Genomic DNA, 22,733 nt, shown 5'->3' with positions numbered 1-22,733 from the left:
CTGCAAGACTGGCGCCTGAACCCCCTAGCGTCCCCTGCGGGACTGGCGCCTGAACCCCCTAGCGTCCCCTGCGGGATTGGCGCCTGAACCCCCTAGCGTCCCCTGCAAGACTGGCGCCTGACCCCCCTAGCGTCCCCTGCGGGACTGGCGCCTGAACCCCCTAGCGTCCCCTGCGGGATTGGAGCCTGAACCCCCTAGCGTCCCCTGTGGGACTGGCGCCTGAACCCCCTAGCGTCCCCTGTGGGATTGGCGCCTGAACCCCCTAGCGTCCCCTGCGGGATTGGCGCCTGAACCCCCTAGCGTCCCCTGCGGGACTGGCGCCTGAACCCCCTAGCATCCCCTGCAAGACTGGCGCCTGAACCCCCTAGCGTCCCCTGCAAGACTGGCGCCTGAACCCCCTAGCGTCCCCTGCGGGACTGGCGCCTGAACCCCCTAGCGTCCCCTGCGGGATTGGCGCCTGAACCCCCTAGCGTCCCCTGCGGGATTGGCGCCTGAACCCCATAGCGTCCCCTGCAAGACTGGCGCCTGAACCCCCTAATGTCCCCTGCGGGATTGGCGCCTGAACCCCATAGCGTCCCCTGCAAGACTGGAGCCTGAACCCCCTAGCGTCCCCTGCGGGACTGGCACCTGAACCCCCTAGCGTCCCCTGCGGGACTGGCGCCTGAACCCCCTAGCGTCCCCTGCAAGACTGGCGCCTGAACCCCCTAGCGTCCCCTGCGGGACTGGCGCCTGAACCCCCTAGCATCCCCTGCAAGACTGGCGCCTGAACCCCCTAGCGTCCCCTGCGGGACTGGCGCCTGAACCCCCTAGCGTCCCCTGCGGGATTGGCGCCTGAACCCCCTAGCGTCCCCTGCGGGATTGGCGCCTGAACCCCATAGCGTCCCCTGCAAGACTGGCGCCTGAACCCCCTAATGTCCCCTGCGGGATTGGCGCCTGAACCCCATAGCGTCCCCTGCAAGACTGGCGCCTGAACCCCCTAGCATCCCCTGTGGGATTGGAGCCTGAACCCCCTAGCGTCCCCTGCGGGACTGGCACCTGAACCCCCTAGCGTCCCCTGCGGGACTGGCGCCTGAACCCCCTAGCGTCCCCTGCAAGACTGGCGCCTGAACCCCCTAGCGTCCCCTGCGGGATTGGCGCCTGAACCCCCTAGCGTCCCCTGCAAGACTGGCGCCTGAACCCCCTAGCGTCCCCTGCGGGACTGGCGCCTGAACCCCCTAGCGTCCCCTGCGGGATTGGCGCCTGAACCCCCTAGCGTCCCCTGCAAGACTGGCGCCTGAACCCCCTAGCGTCCCCTGCGGGATTGGCGCCTGAACCCCCTAGCGTCCCCTGCAAGACTGGCGCCTGAACCCCCTAGCGTCCCCTGCAAGACTGGCGCCTGAACCCCCTAGCGTCCCCTGCAAGACTGGCGCCTGTGCCCGCCCTGCTCACCTGCTGGTTGAGCTCCAGGATCTGGTTGTCGGCCTCGGTGCCCCCGTTGCGGGCCACGGGCGGGTTTTTCCGGGCGATGTTGCTGGGGGCGACGTTGGTCACGCGGACTGGGACCTGGATCGTCTTGGGGCCCGTGGGGGAGATTCGCTGGGGGGCTGGAGAGAGCCAGAGCTTAGCAGGTCCCAGCCCGCCCCGTAGGGAGGGGGAAGGGGCACAGGCATGCGGGGGCCCGGGGCAGGGGGCAGCCGGGAGCGCTGCTCCGAGCACCAGCGTCAGACAGGACACGCGGGTTGGCTCTTCTCTGCCTCAGTTTCCCCCAATGGGCAACACAAAGCACCCCGTTGGTGGTGTGGGGGCCAAGGAAGGCAGGGCAGGAGGCCTCCTGTGGGGTAGCCCCACAGCCCTTATGCCCCCTGGAACGGGCGGCCCCTTGCCAGGAGCATGCGGGGAGGTGCCAAGCAGAGTCAAGAACCTGCCCCACATCTATGGGCCCCTCCTCCACCCCACCCCTGCTCAGACCCCTTGCCCTGCCATCGCTCAATTGGCCTTGCTCCTCCGGTCCCCGCGCCACCCTGCCCCAGCCCTCAGGGGGGAGGATGCCGGGCGGGTTGACCCCAGCGAAGGCAGATCCCCCCGGAGGCTCTTTCTCTCCTCCCCCGCCTCTCGATCTCTCTCTCTCTCTCTCTCTCTCTCTTCTCCCCCCACTTCTCGCTCTCTCTCTTCTCCCCTGCCTCTTGCTCTCTCTCTCCTCCCCCGCCTCTTGATCTCTCTCTTTTCTCCCCCCGCCTCTCACTCTCCTCCCCGCCTCTCGATCTCTCTTCTCCCCCCCACCTCTCACTCTCTCTCCTCCCCTGCCTCTCTCTCTCTCTCCTTCCCCGCCTCTCGCTCTCTCTTTCCTCCCCCCGGCTCTCGCTCTCTCTCTTCTCCCCTGCCTCTTGCTCTCTCTCTCTCTTCTCCCCTGCCTCTTGCTCTCTCTCTCTCTTCTCCCCTGCCTCTTGCTCTCTCTCTCTCTTCTTCCCCGCCTCTCGATCTCTCTCTCTTTCTCCCCCCGCCTCTCGCTCTCTCTTCTCCCCTGCCTCTTGCTCTCTCTCTCTCTCTCTCTCTCTCTCCCCCACCTCTTGATCTCTCTCTTTTTTCTCCCCCCGCCTCTCTCTCTCCTCCCCGCCTCTTGATCTCTCTCTCTCTCTTCTCTCCCCCCGCCTCTCACTCTCTCTCTCTCCTCCCCTGCCTCTTGCTCTCTCTCCCTCTCTCTCCTCCCCGCCTCTCGATCTCTCTCTCCTCCCCTGCCTCTCGCTCTCTCTCTCGCTCTCCTCCACCCCGCCTCTCTCTCTCCTCCGCCCCCACCTCTTGCTCTCTCTCTCCTCCGCCCCCTGCCTCTCGCTCTCTCTCCCTCCCCTCTGTCTCCGGCAGGATGCAGGCTCGTCCAGGCCCCGCCCCATGGGCATGTACGTCACCGCCCCGCCCCCTTCCCCTCCCGCCGTGGCGCTCGGCTGAGTTCTGCGCCGTTCTGCCGGGCCGCCGCGGGGGAGCCCAACCGCGGCTTGCTCCGCTTACTCCCGTGCGGCGGCCCGGCGGAGCAGCGCAGAGCTCAGCCGAGCGCCATGGCGGGAGGCAACAGCGCCCCCCAGAGGCAAGACTATAACACTTCAGCGCTCCAGTGTCAGACACTGGGCTACTGTATTAGGATGACTCTCCCATGGTTTTGTTTCTCCTGTAAGCCGGATGTGTGATTGGTCCTACAAAGACATGTGACCTGCCACCTGGTGAAATCCCCCTGGAATTGGCTCTTTCCTTTGGGATGGGCGGGTGAAAGGACCCTCTGGGGAAACCCTACAGCCATTGGCTTCAGCTGCCTTGAACGGGCCCCTCGCTGAGAGCAAGCGCCCGCAGAGCCAGAGCCCAGAGCCAGGCGGACAGAGGGTGTGGGAGCGGGCTCAGCGCTCGGCCGCGAGGAGCCCTGCGCTGGGGGGCAGGAGCTGGCCTGCTTGTGCTTTAGCTCAGGAGCTTGCTTTGCGCTGCCTGGTTTCCCTGCGAGCTGCCCTGCCGGCTGTGCCGAACACACTGTGCTTAGCAACCCCAGGGCAACAGCTCTTGGGGGGCTGGGCGACACCTGTTGGGGGGCAGAACCACAGCTGTTGGGGAGCAGAGCAACACCTGCTGGGGGGGCAGGGCCACAGCTGCTGGGGGGCAGAGCAACACCTGCTGGGGCAGAACCACAACTGCGTGTTTCTGGCAAGGGGCGTGAACGCTGTGCTCTCTGCACGGCCCTGCGTGCCGTGTCCGATGGACTTAGCCAGCTCTGGCCCTGCGGGCGGGGCTCCAGGGTGCTAGCCCGTCCCTCTATCCGACCCTGGCTCGGCCTCTGCGCTGCTCTGCAGGGCCGGTTACCCCAGCTCCGGGCCGTGGCTGGGGAGACCAGGGCTTCTGGCCCAGCTGCACAGGGCGGTGGGCGCCCCAGAGGGCAGGCAGGTGGGCCCAGGGCTGTGATCAGAACACTGGGGAACAGGCTCAACTTGTCACACCCGTGCAGACAGGCACTAGTGCCACTGTGGGCACCGCTGCCCCCCAGCCTGGGGCACAGGTCCCATGGGGGAGCTGGAGCCAGAATGGGGGGGCGCGGGGCTGGGCAGGACCGAGATGGGCATGGGAAGGAGCACAAGCTCAAGTCCTGCCCCTGGAGAGGAAATGGGAGGCCAAGCGCTAGGCGGGGGAGGCCGGGTGCCGGGTTGGGGAGGCCAGGCGGGGGAAGCCAGGCGCTGGCGGGGGAGGCCAGGCGCCGGCGGGGGAGGCCAGGCACCGGGGGGGGAGGCCGGGTGCCGGGTTGGGGAGGGCTGGCGGGGGAGGCCAGGCGCCGGCGGGGGAGGCCGGGTGCCGGGTTGGAGAGGGCAGGCGGGGGAAGCCAGGCGCCGGCGGGGGAGGCCGGGTGCCGGGTTGGGGAGGCCAGGCGGGGGAAGCCAGGCGCTGGCGGGGGAGGCCAGGCGCCGGCGGGGGAGGCCAGGCACCGGGGGGGGAGGCCGGGTGCCGGGTTGGAGAGGGCAGGCGGGGGAAGCCAGGCGCTGGCGGGGGAGGCCAGGCGCCGGCGGGGGAGGCCGGGTGCCGGGTTGGAGAGGGCAGGCGGGGGAAGCCAGGCGCTGGCGGGGGAGGCCAGGCACCGGGGGGGGAGGCCGAGCTTTGCACTGTCCCAGTGAGGGTGCGTGCCGGTAGCAGCTGGCGGGGATCTGGAAGCGCAGGGGCCGGGGATGCCGAGAGCACCGGCGAGGGGCCCACACTGCCGAGCAAGCAGAGAGCGGGGGGAACGGAATCGCACCCGGGCACTGAGTGGCTGCAGGCTGGCAGGGCCCTCGGTGCCAGGGAACCTGCTGCCCCAGGTGAGGTCTAGGGAGCGGATGGCACCAGATCCCGTGTCGGGAGAGCCAGGGTCCCAGCGGGCCTGGCAGCCAACCCCCTCCCCCGGGCCCGGCCACGCCCGCCCGCGACGCCGGCAGGCCCTCGGGGGTCAGACGCCGACGCAGCCCCAGCTCAGAACGCGCCCGCTCTCCCCTCCAAACCTGCTTGGCACCGCCGGCCGGGCACTCCTAAGCCGACGCCGCGCAAGGGGAGCCCCGCCGGCTGGGGGCCGGGGCAAGCAGCCGAAGGCCATGCTAGCAAGCTGGGCGGAGCCGGGCTCCTGTGGGCGCAGGGGCGGGGGTGCCAGCTGCCTCCGAGGGGGGGACGTCATTACCTGCAGTGCCAATGGGTTTCTTGGGTTTGTTGAAGTTCTGATCACCTGGATTTGGAGACGGCGCCACGTCCTGGCCCTGCCGCGCCAGCAGCGGGTTGTACTCCTTCCCGTCGTAGTTGGCGTCGAAGAACTTCTTGAACCACTGAATGAACTCAAAGTTATCCTGGAACTTCCCTTTCACCAGCCTCTCCACCGCGATGATCTGCAAGGGCAGCGCCAGCCCCGTGAGGAAGGGCCCGAGGGACTGGCTGGGCCCCGGGCCTCCACCTCCCCAGGCCCCCCACAGCCCCACGCCCCCAGTCACCGGTTATCTGGCATTTGGCCACAGCCACGGCTGCTGCCACTCTGGGGTGAGGCCATCACTCCCTGCCCCATCTCAGGCAGCCCATGGTGGGTGTGCAGGGGGGCCAGCAGGCACAGGGGAAGCTGGAGGGGGTTAGCTGGCAGGCACGTGAGGGGCTACTGGCAAGAATGGGGGCTTGGTGGGCAGGGGTGGCTGGCGGGTGGGCAGGGGTGGCTGGCACAGGGGGTGCTGGCGGGTGGCACAGAGACGGCTGGCACGGGGTGTGCAGGGGGTGGCTGGCACAGGAGGTGCTGGCGGGTGGGCAGGGGTGGCTGGCACAGGGGGTGCTGGCGGGTGGCACAGAGACGGCTGGCACGGGGTGTGCAGGGGGTGGCTGGCACAGGAGGTGCTGGCGGGTGGCGCAGGGGCGGCTGGCACAGGGGATGCTGGCGGGTTTGCAGGGGCGGGTGGCACAGGCGGTGCTGGCAGGTGGCACAGAGACGGCTGGCATGGGGTGTGCAGGGGGTGGCTGGCACAGGAGGTGCTGGCGGATGTGCAGGGGGTGGCTGGCACAGGGGATGCTGGCGGGTTTGCAGGGGTGGCTGGCACAGGGGGTGCTGGCGGGTGGCACAGAGACGGCTGGCATGGGGTGTGCAGGGGGTGGCTGGCACAGGGGGTGCTGGCGGATGTGCAGGGGGTGGCTGGCACAGGGGGTGCTGGCGGGTTTGCAGGGGTGGCTGGCACAGGGGGTGCTGGCGGGTGTGCAGGGGAGGGTGGCAGAGGGGGTGCTGGCGGGTGTGCAGGGGGCGGCTGGCACAGGCGGTGCTGGCGGGTGTGCAGGGGTGGCTGGCACAGGCGGTGCTGGCGGGTGTGCAGGGGCGGGTGGCACAGGCGGTGCTGGCGGGTGTGCAGGGGGCGGCTGGCACAGGCGGTGCTGGCGGGTGTGCAGGGGCGGGTGGCACAGGCGGTGATGGCGGGTGTGCAGGGGCGGGTGGCACAGGCGATGCTGGCGGTTGTGCAGGGGCGGGTGGCACAGGCGGTGCTGGCGGGTGTGCAGGGGTGGCTGGCACAGGCGGTGCTGGCGGGTGTGCAGGGGTGGCTGGCACAGGCGGTGCTGGCGGGTGTGCAGGGGTGGCTGGCACAGGCGGTGCTGGCGGGTGTGCAGGGGTGGCTGGCACGGGGCGGCTGGTGGGTGGCACAGGGAGGGGCCTGGTGGTTCTCTCTTGTCCACGTTAGTCTCAAGCTCGCAGTTGGGCATCTGGGTGCGCCCACTGCAGGGCTGGCAGAGCCTTGGGCATGCGGCTCAGGGCCTGGCAGGGGCAGTCAGCGGCAGGGGTGTCGTCCTGCCAGGCTACGGGCCCCCAGCGAGGGCAGAGGGGGAGCAGCCCGGCAGGGACCCACCTTGTCCACCCCCATCTTCTTGAAGGCGGCCTGCAGCACCTTGAAGTTGTGGATGAATTCGTGCTCCAGCTTGGCCTGGAACTTCACCTTGCGCAGGTGCACGCAGCCCGGGAACAGCATGTCCATGAACTGGCAGTAGGCAGCACCTGCGGGCAGCACGGGCACGGGGCACTTGGCTTCCATGCCCCGGGAACGGCGCAGTCCTGCCCCCACCCCCAGTCCCTGCTGCCCTAGCCGCACCTCCAGCCCGCCAGACCCCCGCCCGCACCCCGAGCCCGCCAGCACCCGCCCGCACCCCCAGTCCCTGCTGCCCTGGCCACACCCCCAGCCCGCCCGCACCCTGCCTGCACCCCCAGCCCGCCAGCACCCGCCCGCACCCCCAGTCCCTGCTGCCCTGGCCACACCCCCAGCCCGCCAGGTCCCTGCCCGCACCCCCAGTCCTTGCTGCCCTGGCCGCACCCCCAGCCCGCCCGCACCCTGCCTGCACCCCCAGCCCGCCAGGCCCCCGCCCGCACCCCCAGCCCGCCTGCACCCTGCCTGCACCCCCAGCCCACCAGGTCCCTGCCCGCACCCCCAGTCCCTGCTGCCCCGCCCACACCCCCAGCCCGCCAGGCCCCTGCCAGCACCCCCCAGCCCGCCCGCGCCCTGCCTGCACCCCCAGCCCACCAGGTCCCTGCCCACACCCCCAGTCCTTGCTGCCCTGGCCGCACCCCCAACTCCCCGCCAGCACCCCCAGGCTCCCGCCAGCACCCCCAGCCCGCCAGGTCCCTGCCAGCACCCCCCAGCCCGCCAGCACCCGCCCGCACCCCCAGTCCCTGCTGCCCTGGCTGCACCCCCAGCTCTCCGCCCGCACCCCCAGCCCGCCAGGCCCCCGCCAGCACCCCCAGCCCGCCCGCACCCTGCCTGTACCCCCAGCCCACCAGGTCCCTGCCCGCACCCCTAGCTGGCCAGGTCCCTGCCTGCACCCCCAGCCCGCCAGCACCCAGCCCACACCCCCAGCCCGCCAGGTCCCTGCCTGCACCCCCAGCCCGCCAGCACCCGGCCCACACCCCCAGCCCGCCAGGTCCCTGCCTGCACCCCTGGCCTGCCAGCTCCCTACACCTCTGCCAACTCGTCATGGCCCTGGGGCTCCCCCCTCGACCCACCAGCTCTCTGTGGCCCCTGGGCTCCTCCCTTGCTCTGTTTGCTCCCCACGGCCCCTGAGATTCACTTTGCCCCTGGGGCTTTACTGGGTGTTGCTGTCTGCTCTGTGAGCTTGTGTTTCTGCCTGTCAGTTCTGTCATGTGGGAGTCTCAGTGACTCGCCAGGACACCTAGGGCCAGCCTGAGACGATAACAACCCTGTTCCCAGGGAGAGAGGCGGGGCTGCCTGGGGGCTCAGTGACGCTCAATGAAGGTGCCAACAGCTCTTTGTTTGTGTGGATTCTCGCCTTAGTATCCCTCCTCCCTACTGCTCCCCTATGGCCCTGACCCACTGCTTCTAACTATCCAATCAAACAAAGGGAGGAATAAATGGTAAATGTTCAGACTGGAGAGGGGTAACGAGTGGTGTCCCCCAAGGGTCAGTCCTGGGACCAATCCTCTTCAACTTATTCATAAATGATCTGGAGAAAGGGGTCAGCAGGGAGGTGGTAAAGTTTGCAGACGATACCAAACTGTTCAGGATAGTCAAGACGGAAGCAGAGTGGGTAGCCCTTTCAAAGTCCTCTTGGAACTAGGATGCGCGAGTCCTGAGACGGCGCCAGTCGGAGGGTGGAAGGCGCGATGGCCGCCAGTGCATGCCGAGCGATGGAACTGGCACAGAGCGCGGCCCAGCACTGAGCGAAGAGGGGCTCTTTACTTGTGAGCGCCTCTGCTCTGCCCCGTGGGGCGCAGTGTTCGTGGCTGAGGTGGAGGAGAACGTCTCCGTCCGGGGACAGGAGATCTGGAGTTTGGAAGCGGGCAGGGAGGTCAGAGACATGGGAAGCCAAGTCTGCCTGGGCCACGCCAGGGCTCTGGGGATTACTCGCCCTGGGAGCGAGCAGGAGAGGAGGGAACGTGTGGCCAAGGTGGGCGTTCCTTGGGTCCGGTGGCTGCTCTCCAGCAATACTGGGGGCACTTGGTGTTCCGGCTTGTGGCACAGAGGTCTGCAGATGGCCAGTCCCCTTGTGGAATAGATGGCGCAGGCCCTGCGCGTGAACCGCCCATGGAGGCCTGTTGCGAATGGCGGCCGAGGGTATCGGCCACAGCGTTTCGGCTGCAGGTGAGATGCCCTGCTGTGGTGGATACACCGATTCCAAAGGGGTACCACCCGCGCACCGGGAGTCGAGAACGAGCCCCCTCCCTGGCGGCTGGCGCAGACCATCGTAGTGACGCTGTCGGTGAGGCGGCCCCCATGGCAGAAGTGCCTGCACGCACTGCGCACAGCTCCGCGCTCCGGGAGACCCCTCGGTGGCCCGTTTGCCCTGAGCGCCGTGGTGCCAGAAGCAGGCCCCCAGCCCAGGAGGGAAGCGGCCGGGGGCGTCTGTTTGGATGGCGGTGCCGGATGGACCGGGCTTCGGGGTCTGGCCTACCCGCGTGGCGAGGGAAGGGTGCTCGGGGTCTGAGCGCTGCTGTGTGGTGGGCCAGTGCCGAACGCCGCCAACGTGCAGGCGAGCGGGAGGACTGGCGTATGTCGTGGTGCCAGGCGCCCCCCAAGTCGGGGGACTGCCTGCATCCTACCGCCGCCAAACGCTGCTCTGGGAGGCTCGCACACGCTGTCGGAGAATCCGGGGAGCCCAAGGACTGGGTGGGGCAGAGGGCGGATTTCTGCCCAGTGATGACGAAGCCGAGGGACTCGGAAAACCTCTCGGCAAGGAGGAGCACGTCTCCTGTGGCTTGCTGAGAGGGGCCTCGGATAAGGCCGTTGCCTGAGGAGGGGAAGGTGGCGATGCCCTTGCGGCTAGTTGTGCTGTGGCCACCGCCTGTCTGGGGACACACCCTGAGGGCGGAAGAAAGCCCGCAAGGAAGTGAGCAGAAGCCACCGTGACACGGAGAAAGCGCCTGTGCGCTGGGTGGATAGTTCTGGCTCCTGCAGGTCACAAACCGGCCTCCTTCACCCAGCACCGGAGTCGCTGCCGTGAGCGTGGCCGTCGGGCGCCACGGCTTGGGGAGGTATCCGTGTAGCTGAGGGAGGGCGAGGAGGGCCACTACCCTCTGCTCTTTTTTCCATCAGGAATCGTTGCAGTAAAATGCGGGGCAGCCCCCTCGATAGCTCCAGGGCGCAGCTGTGGGACTCGTGACGGAGCAGGGCTTCGGGGAGGGAGGTTGGAGGAACTGGCGTCGGGGGAATGGAACAGCCGCACCGGTGATCTCCGCGGTCCGTGGGAACTGCTGCCCACCGGCTGTCCAAAGGGCGCAGGGGATGCTGGCCGGTGGCGCACTCGGGCGGCGCTGGCGGAGAGGAGAGGTCGCGCCCACCGGCTGTCCAAAGGGCGCAGGGGATGCTGGCCGGTGGTGCACTCGGGCGGCGCTGGCGGAGAGGAGAGGTCGCGCCCACCGGCTGTCCAAAGGGCACAGGGGATGCTGGCCGGTGGCGCACTCGGGCGGCGCTGGCGGAGAGGAGAGGTCGCACAGGCCCTTGGCCAAAGCCTCAGACGTGCTGCTTGGAGGCCAGTGGGCTGGCCGAGCGGGAGTTCGGAGCTTGCTGGTGCTCGGCCTGGGTCTCTGGAGGGGCATGGGACGCCTCCTGCGGCGTCCGGCAGCACGTGAGTCTTTGCTGGAACGGAGGACGTCGTCCCTCTTCGCAGCACAGAGTCTGTCTTCAGCCAACGGTAATTCCTCCACCTCTGCCGGGGAACGCCCGCTGCTTGCAGACATCACTATGGATGTGGCCGTGCCTCTTGCCGCGGGGTCGGCAGCGCGGAGGGCCTTTGCGGTGCTGAGCGGGATGCAGTTGTGACGTAGTGGGGGCACTTGCTGGGCTGTGGTGACCTCTGCTGTCTGGAGCAAGACCCAGCCGGGAAAACCTCACTATGCAAAGGTGACTCCCTACCGGTTGAACCAGCCAACCCCCCATGGGGAGAAACAAAGGGAGGTGGATGCTGCCCTGGCTGGGGGCAGGGCTTGGAGAGGGGGAGTTAGTTCCTGGCTGGGAGGATGGAGGAAGCAGCCTCAGCTACAGGCTGGGGGGTTTAGAAGCCGAGACCCCCCCCATATCAAGGGGGCCTGAGGCATCCTACGCCTGCCCTGTAACCTGATGACATCTGTGCTGTGCTGTATCCTGGAGCAGCAATAAACCACCTCTATTCTACCGGCTGGGGGAGTCTGTTCGTGCCACTACGGGGGTGCAGGAGGCGGGGGACCCCAACGCGCCGTCACAGCAGCGCACCCCTCCTGACCCAGATTTAATACGCCTCAGGAAGACGTTGCACCAGCTGTGTTAGTTTTGCGTCACTGTCAAAATCGCGCTGGGCTACAAGTGCCGTATCATTTGCTACCCGCAGCTGAAGCGCCGAGGAGGAACGACGCTCTTCTCCCGAACGAGGCCAGACGCTTGGCCTGAATATTGGATTTCTATTGAGGGGTATTAGATCACCGGTTCGCAGCGTCAGCCACGAAAGAGCTGGGCTGTGGGTGCAGAAATCAGAGTCCGTGCCCTTTGTCGGCCCTCTCATTAGCTGGGGGCTGCGGCTGGTGTTTGCCACGACTGCTCCAGCTAAAGGAGGCGCAGTTGCCGCTTTGGCGGAAGGCTGCAGGCTCTTTCCGACTCTGCGCTGTTTTCCTTGCACTCCGATAGCGCAGCCTCCTGGCTGGGAGCGACCCTTCTGGATAAGTCCTCAGGTTGTTTCCGGCTGGCGCAGGTGCGGGATCGTCAGGGATAAGCACCTCCACCGGAGGAGAGGACCACGTGTCAGTTGTTGCATGTCAAGCTCATCGTAATCTGCCCCCTTCCGTCTCTAGATCTTCTGCTGGAGATGGTGGAGTGTGGATGGGGGGTACAGATCTGGGAGCCGGTGTTCAGGGTGCCGTAGACCGGTACCGGGGGGTGCCCAGTGACGGCACGGAGACCAGCAGGCTGGATAGTAAGACCAGTCTGGACACTGACGCAGTGGGGACTGTACTCACTCCTGTAGACAGTGCGCACTCTGGTTTGTATTCACTGTCTGCTCTGTGCGGTGGGTGCGATTCTACTGCCCTGTGCTGCTCTGGAGTGACTCTGTGTGTGCCTCAGTTTCCCTGGGCACTGCAGCACTGTCTGCATGAGGGGGAGGCCGGGCCGGGCTCACGGGGGGCGTGTCCCTCGCTCAGCGCCAGAGCACCGGGCGAGAGCAGGGAACAGGAACTGAACAGAGGGGGTGGGGCTGCGGAGAGGGCTGGGACCAGTTGCTAGGTGTGTGAGTTTTAGTTTCCGGCTGGCCGGGGGAGGAGGGCACCTAGCTGGTTGGGGGGGCCGGGCAGGGGGGCTCCCTCGCACCCACGGGGGTGATGAGAAAGCCGCGGTCGATGTCCTTGGCAAGCCGCGTGGACTCTTGCTGGAGAAAACGCTCCTGCTGGTGGGAGTCTGCAGCGAGGCCGAGCGGCGACGTCGCGATGACGAGCCCCAGGGGGACACCGAAGAGCCCAGGTGGCCGGACAAGGTTTGCCGCGATGCCGGCAGTGACGGTGGGCAAGACAAGGGTTTGGGAGATTTGGGCCTAGCCTCCTTCGGGCCGCGGGTCCAGTCAGTGCTGGCTGTGCCCTGGGCTTGTTGGGGGCCCAGCTGCCAGACCCCTCCAGTGCCGGGGTAACCGGTGCCGCGCTTTGTGCCCACCGGGGATCGGGTTCTGTCGTGGTGCAGCACGGGGGCACGGCCTGGCTTATCTCCCGCGCTAATTCGGGGCGCGAGGGAGCGGGCCGGCGAGACCTCTCTGCGCCAGTCTTGGTGCAAGAGAGCGTGAGGGTTTCCTCTGTGACAGACGCCTGCCCCCGTCTGACCGGGGCTCGAGCGCTTTGTCAAAGCGTCGCGGGAGCAGCCTCCGCTCCGTCCTCGCGAGGCCCGGCCGCGGGGCTGCGACAAGGAACGCGCCTCACCCAGGCGCCAATACAGGAGTCTGAAGCGGGCGTAGGGTTGCGGCGTTTCGCAGCTTCCCAGCCTGGGGCTCCAGGCATTTTGTCATTCCACGTTGTCTCTGTGCTTCTACCTTGTTCTTGCTCACTCGTTTTTTCCGAAGTAAAGGCCCGAGGGGCCCACCTGGCGGCGCGCTGCTCCAGAGGGACTGCGCAGGAACGACTGACCACCGCCAGCTAACTCCCCGCGTGAATGAGAACCAGACCAGCACTTAACGAACTAGAACGCAATTTCTCCCCACAGAGCGTGAGGAGGAGACACGCTGGAGCTGTCTGCAGCCAAGGGCGGCAACGAGGCAACAGGGGAGTCGGGCCGCGGCAAACTCCAAAAGGCGCGACCGGCCCGCACCCCTCCCGCGCAGCCCAACCGGATACTGCTCATCCAAGTCTCCCATCTGTGGCGCTGGGACAAGCCCAACACCAACGCGGAGCACCCCCGGCGCCATGGCTGGAAGAACAGGGTTCCCTCCACGGGCCCTGGGGGCTCCTCTGAGCGGGGCCCGGAAGGGCTGACGCCAGAGACGGAGCAGGCGGCAGACTTGGGACGGGTGGATGGAATTTTGTTCCCTTTAAAATTTTTACTCTCAACCTTTTCTTTCTTTCGCTTACTAATAAACCAGGATGCGAGATGCCACAGGCCGGGCCCAGCGAGCCCTGGGGTGAGACCTGAGGGGTAAATCGCCCTGGGACTGGGGCTGCTCCTTTGGCACTGGGAGAGCCTGTCCGGAGTCGGGGGGAGGGTTAGAACCTCTCCCCTGTGTGAGAGGGGCTGGGGGGGCACAGGGGGCACTGGGGTGTCTGAGGGGAGGTGGGGGATGGGTTAGAACCTCTCCCCTGTGTGAGGGGGGCTGGGGGGCACAGGGAGCACTGGGGTGTCTGAGGGGAGGTGGGGGATGGGTTATAACCTCTCCCCTGTGTGGGGGGAGGGCTGGGGGGCACAGGGAGCACTGGGGTGTCTGAGGGGAGGTGGGGGATGGGTTATAACCTCTCCCCTGTGTGGGGGGGGGCTGGGGGGCACAGGGAGCACTGGGGTGTCTGAGGGGGGTGGGGGATGGGTTAGAACCTCTCCCCTGTGTGGGGGGGGCTGGGGGGCACAGGGAGCACTGGGGTGTCTGAGGGGAGGTGGGGGATGGGTTAGAACCTCTCCCCTGTGTGAGGGGGCCTGGGGGGCACAGGGGGCACTGGGGTGTCTGAGGGGAGGTGGGGGATGGGTTAGAACATCTCCCCTGTGTGAGGGGGGCTGGGGGGGCACAGGGGGCACTGGGGTGTCTGAGGGGAGGCGGGGGATGGGTTATAACCTCTCCCCTGTGTAAGGGGGGCTGGGGGGCACAGGGAGCACTAGGGTGTGTGAGGGGAGGTGGGGGATGGGTTATAACCTCTCCCCTGTGTGTGGGGGAGCTGGGGGGCACAGGGAGCACTGGGGTGTCCGAGGGGAGGTGGGGGAGGGGTTAGAACCTCTCCCCTGTGTGGGGGGGCTGGGGGGCACAGGGAGCACTGGGGTGTCTGAGGGGAGGTGGGGGATGGGTTATAACCTCTCCCCTGTGTGGGGGAAGCTGGGGGGCACAGGGAGCTCTGGGGTGTCTGAGGGGAGGTGGGGGATGGGTTAGAACCTCTCCCCTGTGTGAGGGGGGGCTGGGGGGGCATAGGGAGCACTGGGGTGTTCGAGGGGAGGTGGGGGAGGGGTTAGAACCTCTCCCCTGTGTGGGGGGGCTGGGGGGCACAGGGAGCACTGGGGTGTCCGAGGGGAGGTGGGGGAAGGGTTAGAACCTCTCCCCTGTGTGAGGGGGGCTGGGGGGGCACAGGGAGCACTGGGGTGTGTGAGGGGAGGTGGGGGATGGGTTACAACCTCTCCCCTGTGTAAGGGGGGGCTGGGGGGCACAGGGAGCACTGGGGTGTCTGAGGGGAGGTGGGGGAGGGGTTAGAACCTCTCCCCTGTGTGAGGGAGGGCTGGGGGGGCACAGGGAGCACTGGGGTGTCTGAGGGGAGGTGGGGGATGGGTTATAACCTCTCCCCTGTGTGGGGGGGGGCTGGGGGGCACAGGGAGCACTGGGGTGTCTGAGGGGGGTGGGGGATGGGTTAGAACCTCTCCCCTGTGTGGGGGGGGCTGGGGGGCACAGGGAGCACTGGGGTGTCTGAGGGGAGGTGGGGGATGGGTTAGAACCTCTCCCCTGTGTGAGGGGGCCTGGGGGGCACAGGGGGCACTGGGGTGTCTGAGGGGAGGTGGGGGATGGGTTAGAACATCTCCCCTGTGTGAGGGGGGCTGGGGGGGCACAGGGGGCACTGGGGTGTCTGAGGGGAGGCGGGGGATGGGTTATAACCTCTCCCCTGTGTAAGGGGGGCTGGGGGGCACAGGGAGCACTAGGGTGTGTGAGGGGAGGTGGGGGATGGGTTATAACCTCTCCCCTGTGTGTGGGGGAGCTGGGGGGCACAGGGAGCACTGGGGTGTCCGAGGGGAGGTGGGGGAGGGGTTAGAACCTCTCCCCTGTGTGGGGGGGCTGGGGGGCACAGGGAGCACTGGGGTGTCTGAGGGGAGGTGGGGGATGGGTTATAACCTCTCCCCTGTGTGGGGGAAGCTGGGGGGCACAGGGAGCTCTGGGGTGTCTGAGGGGAGGTGGGGGATGGGTTAGAACCTCTCCCCTGTGTGAGGGGGGGCTGGGGGGGCATAGGGAGCACTGGGGTGTTCGAGGGGAGGTGGGGGAGGGGTTAGAACCTCTCCCCTGTGTGGGGGGGCTGGGGGGCACAGGGAGCACTGGGGTGTCCGAGGGGAGGTGGGGGAAGGGTTAGAACCTCTCCCCTGTGTAAGGGGAGTCTGGGGGGGCACAGGGGTGTCTGAGGGGAGGTGGGGGATGGGTTAGAACCTCTCCCCTGTGTGGGGGTGCTGGGGGGCACAGGGAGCACTGGGGTGTCTGAGGGGAGGTGGGGGATGGGTTAGAACCTCTCCCCTGTGTGAGGGAGGGCTGGGGGGGCACAGGGAGCACTGGGGTGTGTGAGGGGAGGTGGGGGATGGGTTATAACCTCTCCCCTGTGTGGGGGGAGCTGGGGGGCACAGGGAGCTCTGGGGTGTCCGAGGGGAGGTGGGGGAGGGGTTAGAACCTCTCCCCTGTGTGGGGGAGCTGGGGGGCACAGGGAGCTCTGGGGTGTCCGAGGGGAGGTGGGGGAAGGGTTAGAACCTCTCCCCTGTGTAAGGGGGGCTGGGGAGCACAGGGAGCACTGGGGTGTCCGAGGGGAGGTGGGGGATGGGTTACAACCTCTCCCCTCTGTAAGGGGGGCTGTGGGGCACAGGGAGCACTGGGGTGTCTGAGGGGAGGTGGGGGAAGGGTTAGAACCTCTCCCCTGTGTGAGGGGGGCTGGGGGGGCACAGGGAGCACTGGGGTGTGTGAGGGGAGGTGGGGGATGGGTTACAACCTCTCCCCTGTGTAAGGGGGGGCTGGGGGGCACAGGGAGCACTGGGGTGTCTGAGGGGAGGTGGGGGAGGGGTTAGAACCTCTCCCCTGTGTAAGGGGAGTCTGGGGGGGCACAGGAGTGTCTGAGGGGAGGTGGGGGAGGGGTTAGAACCTCTCCCCTGTGTGAGGGGGAGCTGGGGGGCACCGGGAGCATTGGGGTGTCCGAGGGGAGGTGGGGGAGGGGTTATAACCTCTCCCCTGTGTGGGGGGGGCTGGGGGGCACAGGGAGCTCTGGGGTGTGTGAGGGGAGGTGGGGGATGGGTTATAACCTCTCCCCTGTGTGAGGGGGGGCTGGGGGGCATAGGGAGCACTGGGGTGTCTGAGGGGAGGTGGGGGAGGGGTTAGAACCTCTCCCCTGTGTGAGGGGGGGCTGGGGGGCACAGGGGTGTGTGAGGGGAGGTGGGGGATGGGTTAGAACCTCTCCCCTGTGTAAGGGGAGTCTGGGGGGCACAGGGAGCACTGGGGTGTCTGAGGGGAGGTGGGGGAGGGGTTATAACCTCTCCCCTGTGTAAGGGGAGTCTGGGGGGGCACAGGGGTGTCTGAGGGGAGGTGGGGGATAGGTTAGAACATCTCCCCTGTGTGGGGGGAGCTGGGGGGCACAGGGAGCACTGGGGTGTCCAAGGGAGGTGGGGGATGGGTTAGAACCTCTCCCCTGTGTGAGGGGGGGCTGGGGGGGCATAGGGAGCACTGGGGTGTCCGAGGGGAGGTGGGGGAAGGGTTAGAACCTCTCCCCTGTGTAAGGGGAGTCTGGGGGGGCACAGGGGTGTCCGAGGGGAGGTGGGGGATGGGTTATAACCTCTCCCGTGTGAGGGGGGCTGGGGGGCACAGGGAGCACTGGGGTGTCTGAGGGGAGGTGGGGGATGGGTTAGAACCTCTCCCGTGTGAGGGGGGCTGGGGGGCACAGGGAGCACTGGGGTGTCTGAGGGGAGGTGGGGGATGGGTTAGAACCTCTCCCCTGTGTGGGGGAGCTGGGGGGCACAGGGAGCACTGGGGTGTCTGAGGGGAGGTGGGGGATGGGTTAGAACCTCTCCCGTGTGAGGGGGGCTGGGGGGCACAGGGAGCACTGGGGTGTCTGAGGGGAGGTGGGGGAAGGGTTAGAACCTCTCCCCTGTGTGGGGGTGCTGGGGGGCACAGGGAGCACTGGGGTGTGTGAGGGGAGGTGGGGGATGGGTTAGAACCTCTCCCCTGTGTGGGGGAGCTGGGGGGCACAGGGAGCTCTGGGGTGTCCGAGGGGAGGTGGGGGATGGGTTATAACCTCTCCCCTGTGTGAGGGGGGCTGGGGGGGGCACAGGGAGCTCTGGGGTGTCCGAGGGGAGGTGGGGGATGGGTTATAACCTCTCCCCTGTGTGGGGGAGCTGGGGGGCACAGGGAGCTCTGGGTGTCTCGGGGGTTGCTCGTGCGGCTCCTTGCTGGCCAGGGTGGGGAACAGCCGCGCTCGGGGTCGCTGGCTGGGTGGCCCATGGGGAAGGACCCAGGCCCGGGCTGGCAGTCGTCCTGTCTCAGCATTTTGCCCTGACTTGGCCCTCTCAGCGGTGCCCGGAAACCCGCCCCCCAGCTCGCCGCGGTCCCTGGGCTCCCCCTCCCGTCCCAGCCCCTGGGCCATGGGCCCTACCTGAGCAGAGCTGTTCGATCTTGGTGTAGTTGAGGTGCAGGGAGTCGTTGACCCAGGCCAGCATGTCATGGCGACTCAGGTTCTCGCTGGTCACGGATGTGGAATACACATTGACGGCCATGCCCCAGCTGGGGACAGAGACACGCGTCAGGACGTGGGGGGCGGCTCCTCCGCCCGGGCTCAGGTGCGAAGTGTCCCCAGGAAACACTGGGCCCCCCATGTGGCCTGGGGCAGCCAAAGGGCAACGGGGGGCGGCCTGGGGGCACACACAGGCCCACAGGGGGCCAGGGCGGAAGGCGGGCAGGGGGTGCTGCTTCTGCAGGTTCCGCCCCCCAGAGCCCCGCCCCACAGCACAGCCCTCCCCAGAGTCCCACAGCGCAGCCCCCCGAGCCCCACCCCACAGCACAGCCTCCCCAGAGCCCCGCCCCTCAGCACAGCCCCCCACAGCACAGCCGCCCCCCAGAGCCCCCCCCACAGCACAACCCCCCCAGAGCCCCCCCCACAGCACAACCCCCCCCAGAGACCCCCCCACAGCACAGCCCCCCCAGAGCCCCTTCTCCTGCTCCCCACTCCACGGCAGGCCCTACCCTGGAAGGAACAGCAACCCTAGTGCCACAGTTTCCAGCTGGGGCACCAGGCCAAAGAACCGCGCCCGGCACGGGGCACCAGGCCAAAGAACCGCGCCCGGCACGGGGCACCAGGCCCAAGAGCCGCGCCCGGCACGGGGCACCAGGCCAAAGAACCGCGCCCGGCACGGGGCACCAGGCCCAAGAACCGCGCCCGGCACGGGGCACCAGGCCCAAGAGCCGCGCCCGGCACGGGGCACCAGGCCAAAGAACCGCGCCCGGCACGGGGCACCAGGCCAAAGAACCGCGCCCGGCACGGGGCACCAGGCCCAAGAGCCGCGCCCGGCACGGGGCACCAGGCCCAAGAACCGCGCCCGGCACGGGGCACCAGGCCAAAGAGCCGCGCCCGGCACGGGGCACCAGGCCAAAGAACCGCGCCCGGCACGGGGCACCAGGCCAAAGAACCGCGCCCGGCACGGGGCACCAGGCCAAAGAACCGCGCCCGGCACGGGGCACCAGGCCAAAGAACCGCGCCCGGCACGGGGCACCAGGCCAAAGAACCGCGCCCGACACGGGGCACCAGGCCAAAGAACCGCGCCCGGCACGGGGCACCAGGCCAAAGAACCGCGCCCGGCACGGGGCACCAGGCCAAAGAACCGCGCCCGGCACGGGGCACCAGGCCAAAGAACCGCGCCCGGCACGGGGCACCAGGCCAAAGAACCGCGCCCGGCACGGGGCACCAGGCCAAAGAACCGCGCCCGGCACGGGGCACCAGGCCAAAGAACCGCGCCCGGCACGGGGCACCAGGCCAAAGAACCGCGCCCGACACGGGGCACCAGGCCAAAGAACCGCGCCCGGCACGGGGCACCAGGCCAAAGAACCGCGCCCGGCACGGGGCACCAGGCCAAAGAACCGCGTCCGGCACGGGGCACCAGGCCAAAGAACCGCGTCCGGCACGGGGCACCAGGCCAAAGAACCGCGCCCGGCACGGGGCACCAGGCCAAAGAACCGCGCCCGGCACGGGGCACCAGGCCAAAGAACCGCGCCCGGCACGGGGCACCAGGCCAAAGAACCGCGCCCGGCACGGGGCACCAGGCCCAAGAGCCGCGCCCGGCACGGGGCACCAGGCCAAAGAACCGCGCCCGGCACGGGGCACCAGGCCAAAGAACCGCGCCCGGCACGGGGCACCAGGCCAAAGAACCGCGCCCGGCACGGGGCACCAGGCCAAAGAACCGCGTCCGGCACGGGGCACCAGGCCAAAGAACCGCGCCCGGCACGGGGCACCAGGCCCAAGAGCCGCGCCCGGCACGGGGCACCAGGCCAAAGAACCGCGCCCGGCACGGGGCACCAGGCCAAAGAACCGCGCCCGACACGGGGCACCAGGCCAAAGAACCGCGTCCGGCACGGGGCACCAGGCCAAAGAACCGCGCCCGGCACGGGGCACCAGGCCAAAGAACCGCGCCCGGCACGGGGCACCAGGCCAAAGAACCGCGCCCGGCACGGGGCACCAGGCCAAAGAACCGCGCCCGGCACGGGGCTCCAGGCCAAAGAACCGCGCCCGGCACGGGGCACCAGACCAAAGAACCGCACCCGGCACGGGGCACCAGGCCAAAGAACCGCGCCCGGCACGGGGCACCAGGCCAAAGAACCGCGCCCGGCACGGGGCACCAGACCAAAGAACCGCGCCCGGCACGGGGCACCAGGCCAAAGAACCGCGCCCGGCACGGGGCACCAGGCCCAAGAACCGCGCCCGGCACGGGGCACCAGGCCAAAGAACCGCGCCCGGCACGGGGCACCAGGCCAAAGAACCGCGCCCGGCACGGGGCACCAGACCAAAGAACCGCGCCCGGCACGGGGCTCCAGGCCAAAGAACCGCGCCCGGCACGGGGCACCAGGCCAAAGAACCGCGCCCGGCACGGGGCACCAGGCCAAAGAACCGCGTCCGGCACGGGGCACCAGGCCAAAGAACCGCGCCCGGCACGGGGCACCAGGCCAAAGAACCGCGCCCGGCACGGGGCACCAGGCCCAAGAACCGCGCCCGACACGGGGCACCAGGCCAAAGAACCGCACCCGGCACGGGGCACCAGGCCCAAGAACCGCGCCCGACACGGGGCACCAGGCCAAAGAACCGCACCCGGCACGGGGCACCAGGCCAAAGAACCGCGCCCGGCACGGGGCACCAGGCCAAAGAACCGCGCCCGGCACGGGGCACCAGGCCAAAGAACCGCACCCGGCACGGGGCACCAGGCCAAAGAACCGCGCCCGGCACGGGGCACCAGGCCAAAGAACCGCGCCCGGCACGGGGCACCAGGCCAAAGAACCGCGCCCGGCACGGGGCACCAGACCAAAGAACCGCGCCCGGCACGGGGCACCAGGCCAAAGAACCGCGCCCGGCACGGGGCACCAGGCCAAAGAACCGCGCCCGGCACGGGGCACCAGGCCAAAGAACCGCGCCCGGCACGGGGCACCAGGCCAAAGAACCGCGCCCGGCACGGGGCACCAGGCCAAAGAACCGCGCCCGGCACGGGGCACCAGGCCAAAGAACCGCGCCCGGCACGGGGCACCAGGCCAAAGAACCGCGCCCGGCACGGGGCACCAGGCCAAAGAACCGCGCCCGGCACGGGGCACCAGGCCAAAGAACCGCGCCCGGCACGGGGCACCAGGCCAAAGAACCGCGCCCGGCACGGGGCACCAGGCCAAAGAACCGCGCCCGGCACGGGGCACCAGGCCAAAGAACCGCGCCCGGCACGGGGCACCAGGCCAAAGAACCGCGTCCGGCACGGGGCTCCAGGCCAAAGAACCGCGCCCGGCACGGGGCACCAGACCAAAGAACCGCGCCCGGCACGGGGCACCAGGCCAAAGAACCGCGCCCGGCACGGGGCACCAGGCCAAAGAACCGCGCCCGGCACGGGGCACCAGGCCAAAGAACCGCGCCCGGCACGGGGCACCAGGCCAAAGAACCGCGCCCGGCACGGGGCACCAGGCCAAAGAACCGCGCCCGGCACGGGGCACCAGGCCAAAGAACCGCGCCCGGCACGGGGCACCAGGCCCAAGAGCTGCGCCTAGCAGACCAACCTAGGGGCTCTTGTTTGTGCCCTAAAACTAGCAGATATGGTACGCCCACATCTGGAATACTGTGTACAGATGTGGTCTCCTCACCTCCAAAAAGATATTTTGGCCTTGGAAAGGGTTCAGAAAAGGGCAACTAAAATGATCAGGGGTTTGGAACGGGTCCCATATGAAGAGAGGCTAAAGAGACTGGGACTTTTCAGTTTAGAAAAGAGGAGACTGAGGGGGGATATGATAGAGGTCTAGAAAATCATGAGTGGTGTGGAGAGGGCCGATAAAGAAAAGTTATTTATTAGTTCCCATAACAGAAGAACTAGAGGACACCAAATGAAATTAATGGGTAGCAGGTTTAAAACTAATAAAAGAAAGTTCTTCTTCACACAGCGTGTCGTCAACCTGTGGAACTCCTTGCCAGAGGAGGCTGTGAAGGCTAGGACTATAATAGAGTTTAAAGAGAAGCTGGATAAATTCATGGAGGTTAGGTCCATAAAAGGCTATTAGCCAGGGGATAAAATGGTGCCCTTGGCCTCTGTTTGTCAGAGGCTGGAGAGGGATGGCAGGAGACAAATCACTTGATCACTGTCTTCGGTCCACCCTCTCTGGGGCGCCTGGTGCTGCCACTGTCGGCAGATGGGTCCACAGTAGGGCTGGATGGACCTTTGGTCTGACCCAGCACGGCCGTGCTTATGTGGCTAAAGCAGCCCCAGCCCAGTCTATGTGCAGGGGTGAGCCATGGCCCTGCTGCCACTTTCCGCTCATGCCCCACTAGTGTCAGTCGCTCTGCCCAGGCTGGGGGCTCGCCCCCCATGGCAGTGGGACACGTCCAGCGGGGGGGAGGCGGGCAGCCCTGGTGGGAGCAGGGGGAAAAGAGGGCAGCCCCAGGGAAGGGAGAGGAGGAAGGCAGCCCCTGGCATGGGGGGCGGGAGAAGAGGGCAGCCCCGGGGGAGGAGGCCAGCCCCTGGTGTGGGGAAGAGGGCAGCCCTGGAGGAGGGGGGGAAGAGAGCAGCCCCTGGCATGGGGAAGAGGGCAGCCCCGGGGGAGGGGGGGGAAGAGGGCAGCCCCGGGGGAGGGGGGGGTAGAGGGCAGCCCCGGGGGAGGGGGGTAGAGGGCAGCCCTGGGGGAGGGGGGTAGAGGGCAGCCCCGGG

At 68.2% G+C, this 22,733-nt stretch overlaps 1 protein-coding gene across 4 annotated transcripts in view; it reads right to left on the bottom strand.

The window, feature by feature from the left end:
- MAPRE3 (microtubule associated protein RP/EB family member 3) overlaps positions 1-22,733 on the bottom strand; it is a 69,251-nt gene that overhangs the window by 8,293 nt on the left and 38,225 nt on the right. For 3 of the 4 annotated variants that reach the window (XM_075914576.2, XM_075914578.2, XM_089776949.1), the window contains 4 exons: positions 17,954-18,081; positions 6,834-6,979; positions 5,150-5,351; positions 1,429-1,583 (listed from right to left, as the gene is read on the bottom strand). In XM_075914576.2, coding sequence (XP_075770691.2) covers positions 1,429-1,583; positions 5,150-5,351; positions 6,834-6,979; positions 17,954-18,074 — 624 coding nt within the window. In that variant the 5' untranslated portion in view covers positions 18,075-18,081. Of the gene's footprint in view, positions 1-1,428; positions 1,584-5,149; positions 5,352-6,833; positions 6,980-17,953; positions 18,082-22,733 lie in introns of those variants that run through there. The other variant, XM_089776950.1, reaches the window with a different exon arrangement.

This window comes from Pelodiscus sinensis, chromosome 3 (genome assembly GCF_052426305.1).
Source record: "Pelodiscus sinensis isolate ZL-2025 chromosome 3, ASM5242630v1, whole genome shotgun sequence".
NCBI classification, from domain to species: Eukaryota; Metazoa; Chordata; order Testudines; family Trionychidae; genus Pelodiscus; species Pelodiscus sinensis.
Note: the sequence above shows the minus strand (reverse complement) of the source record. Positions and strands in the feature narration are given on the sequence as shown.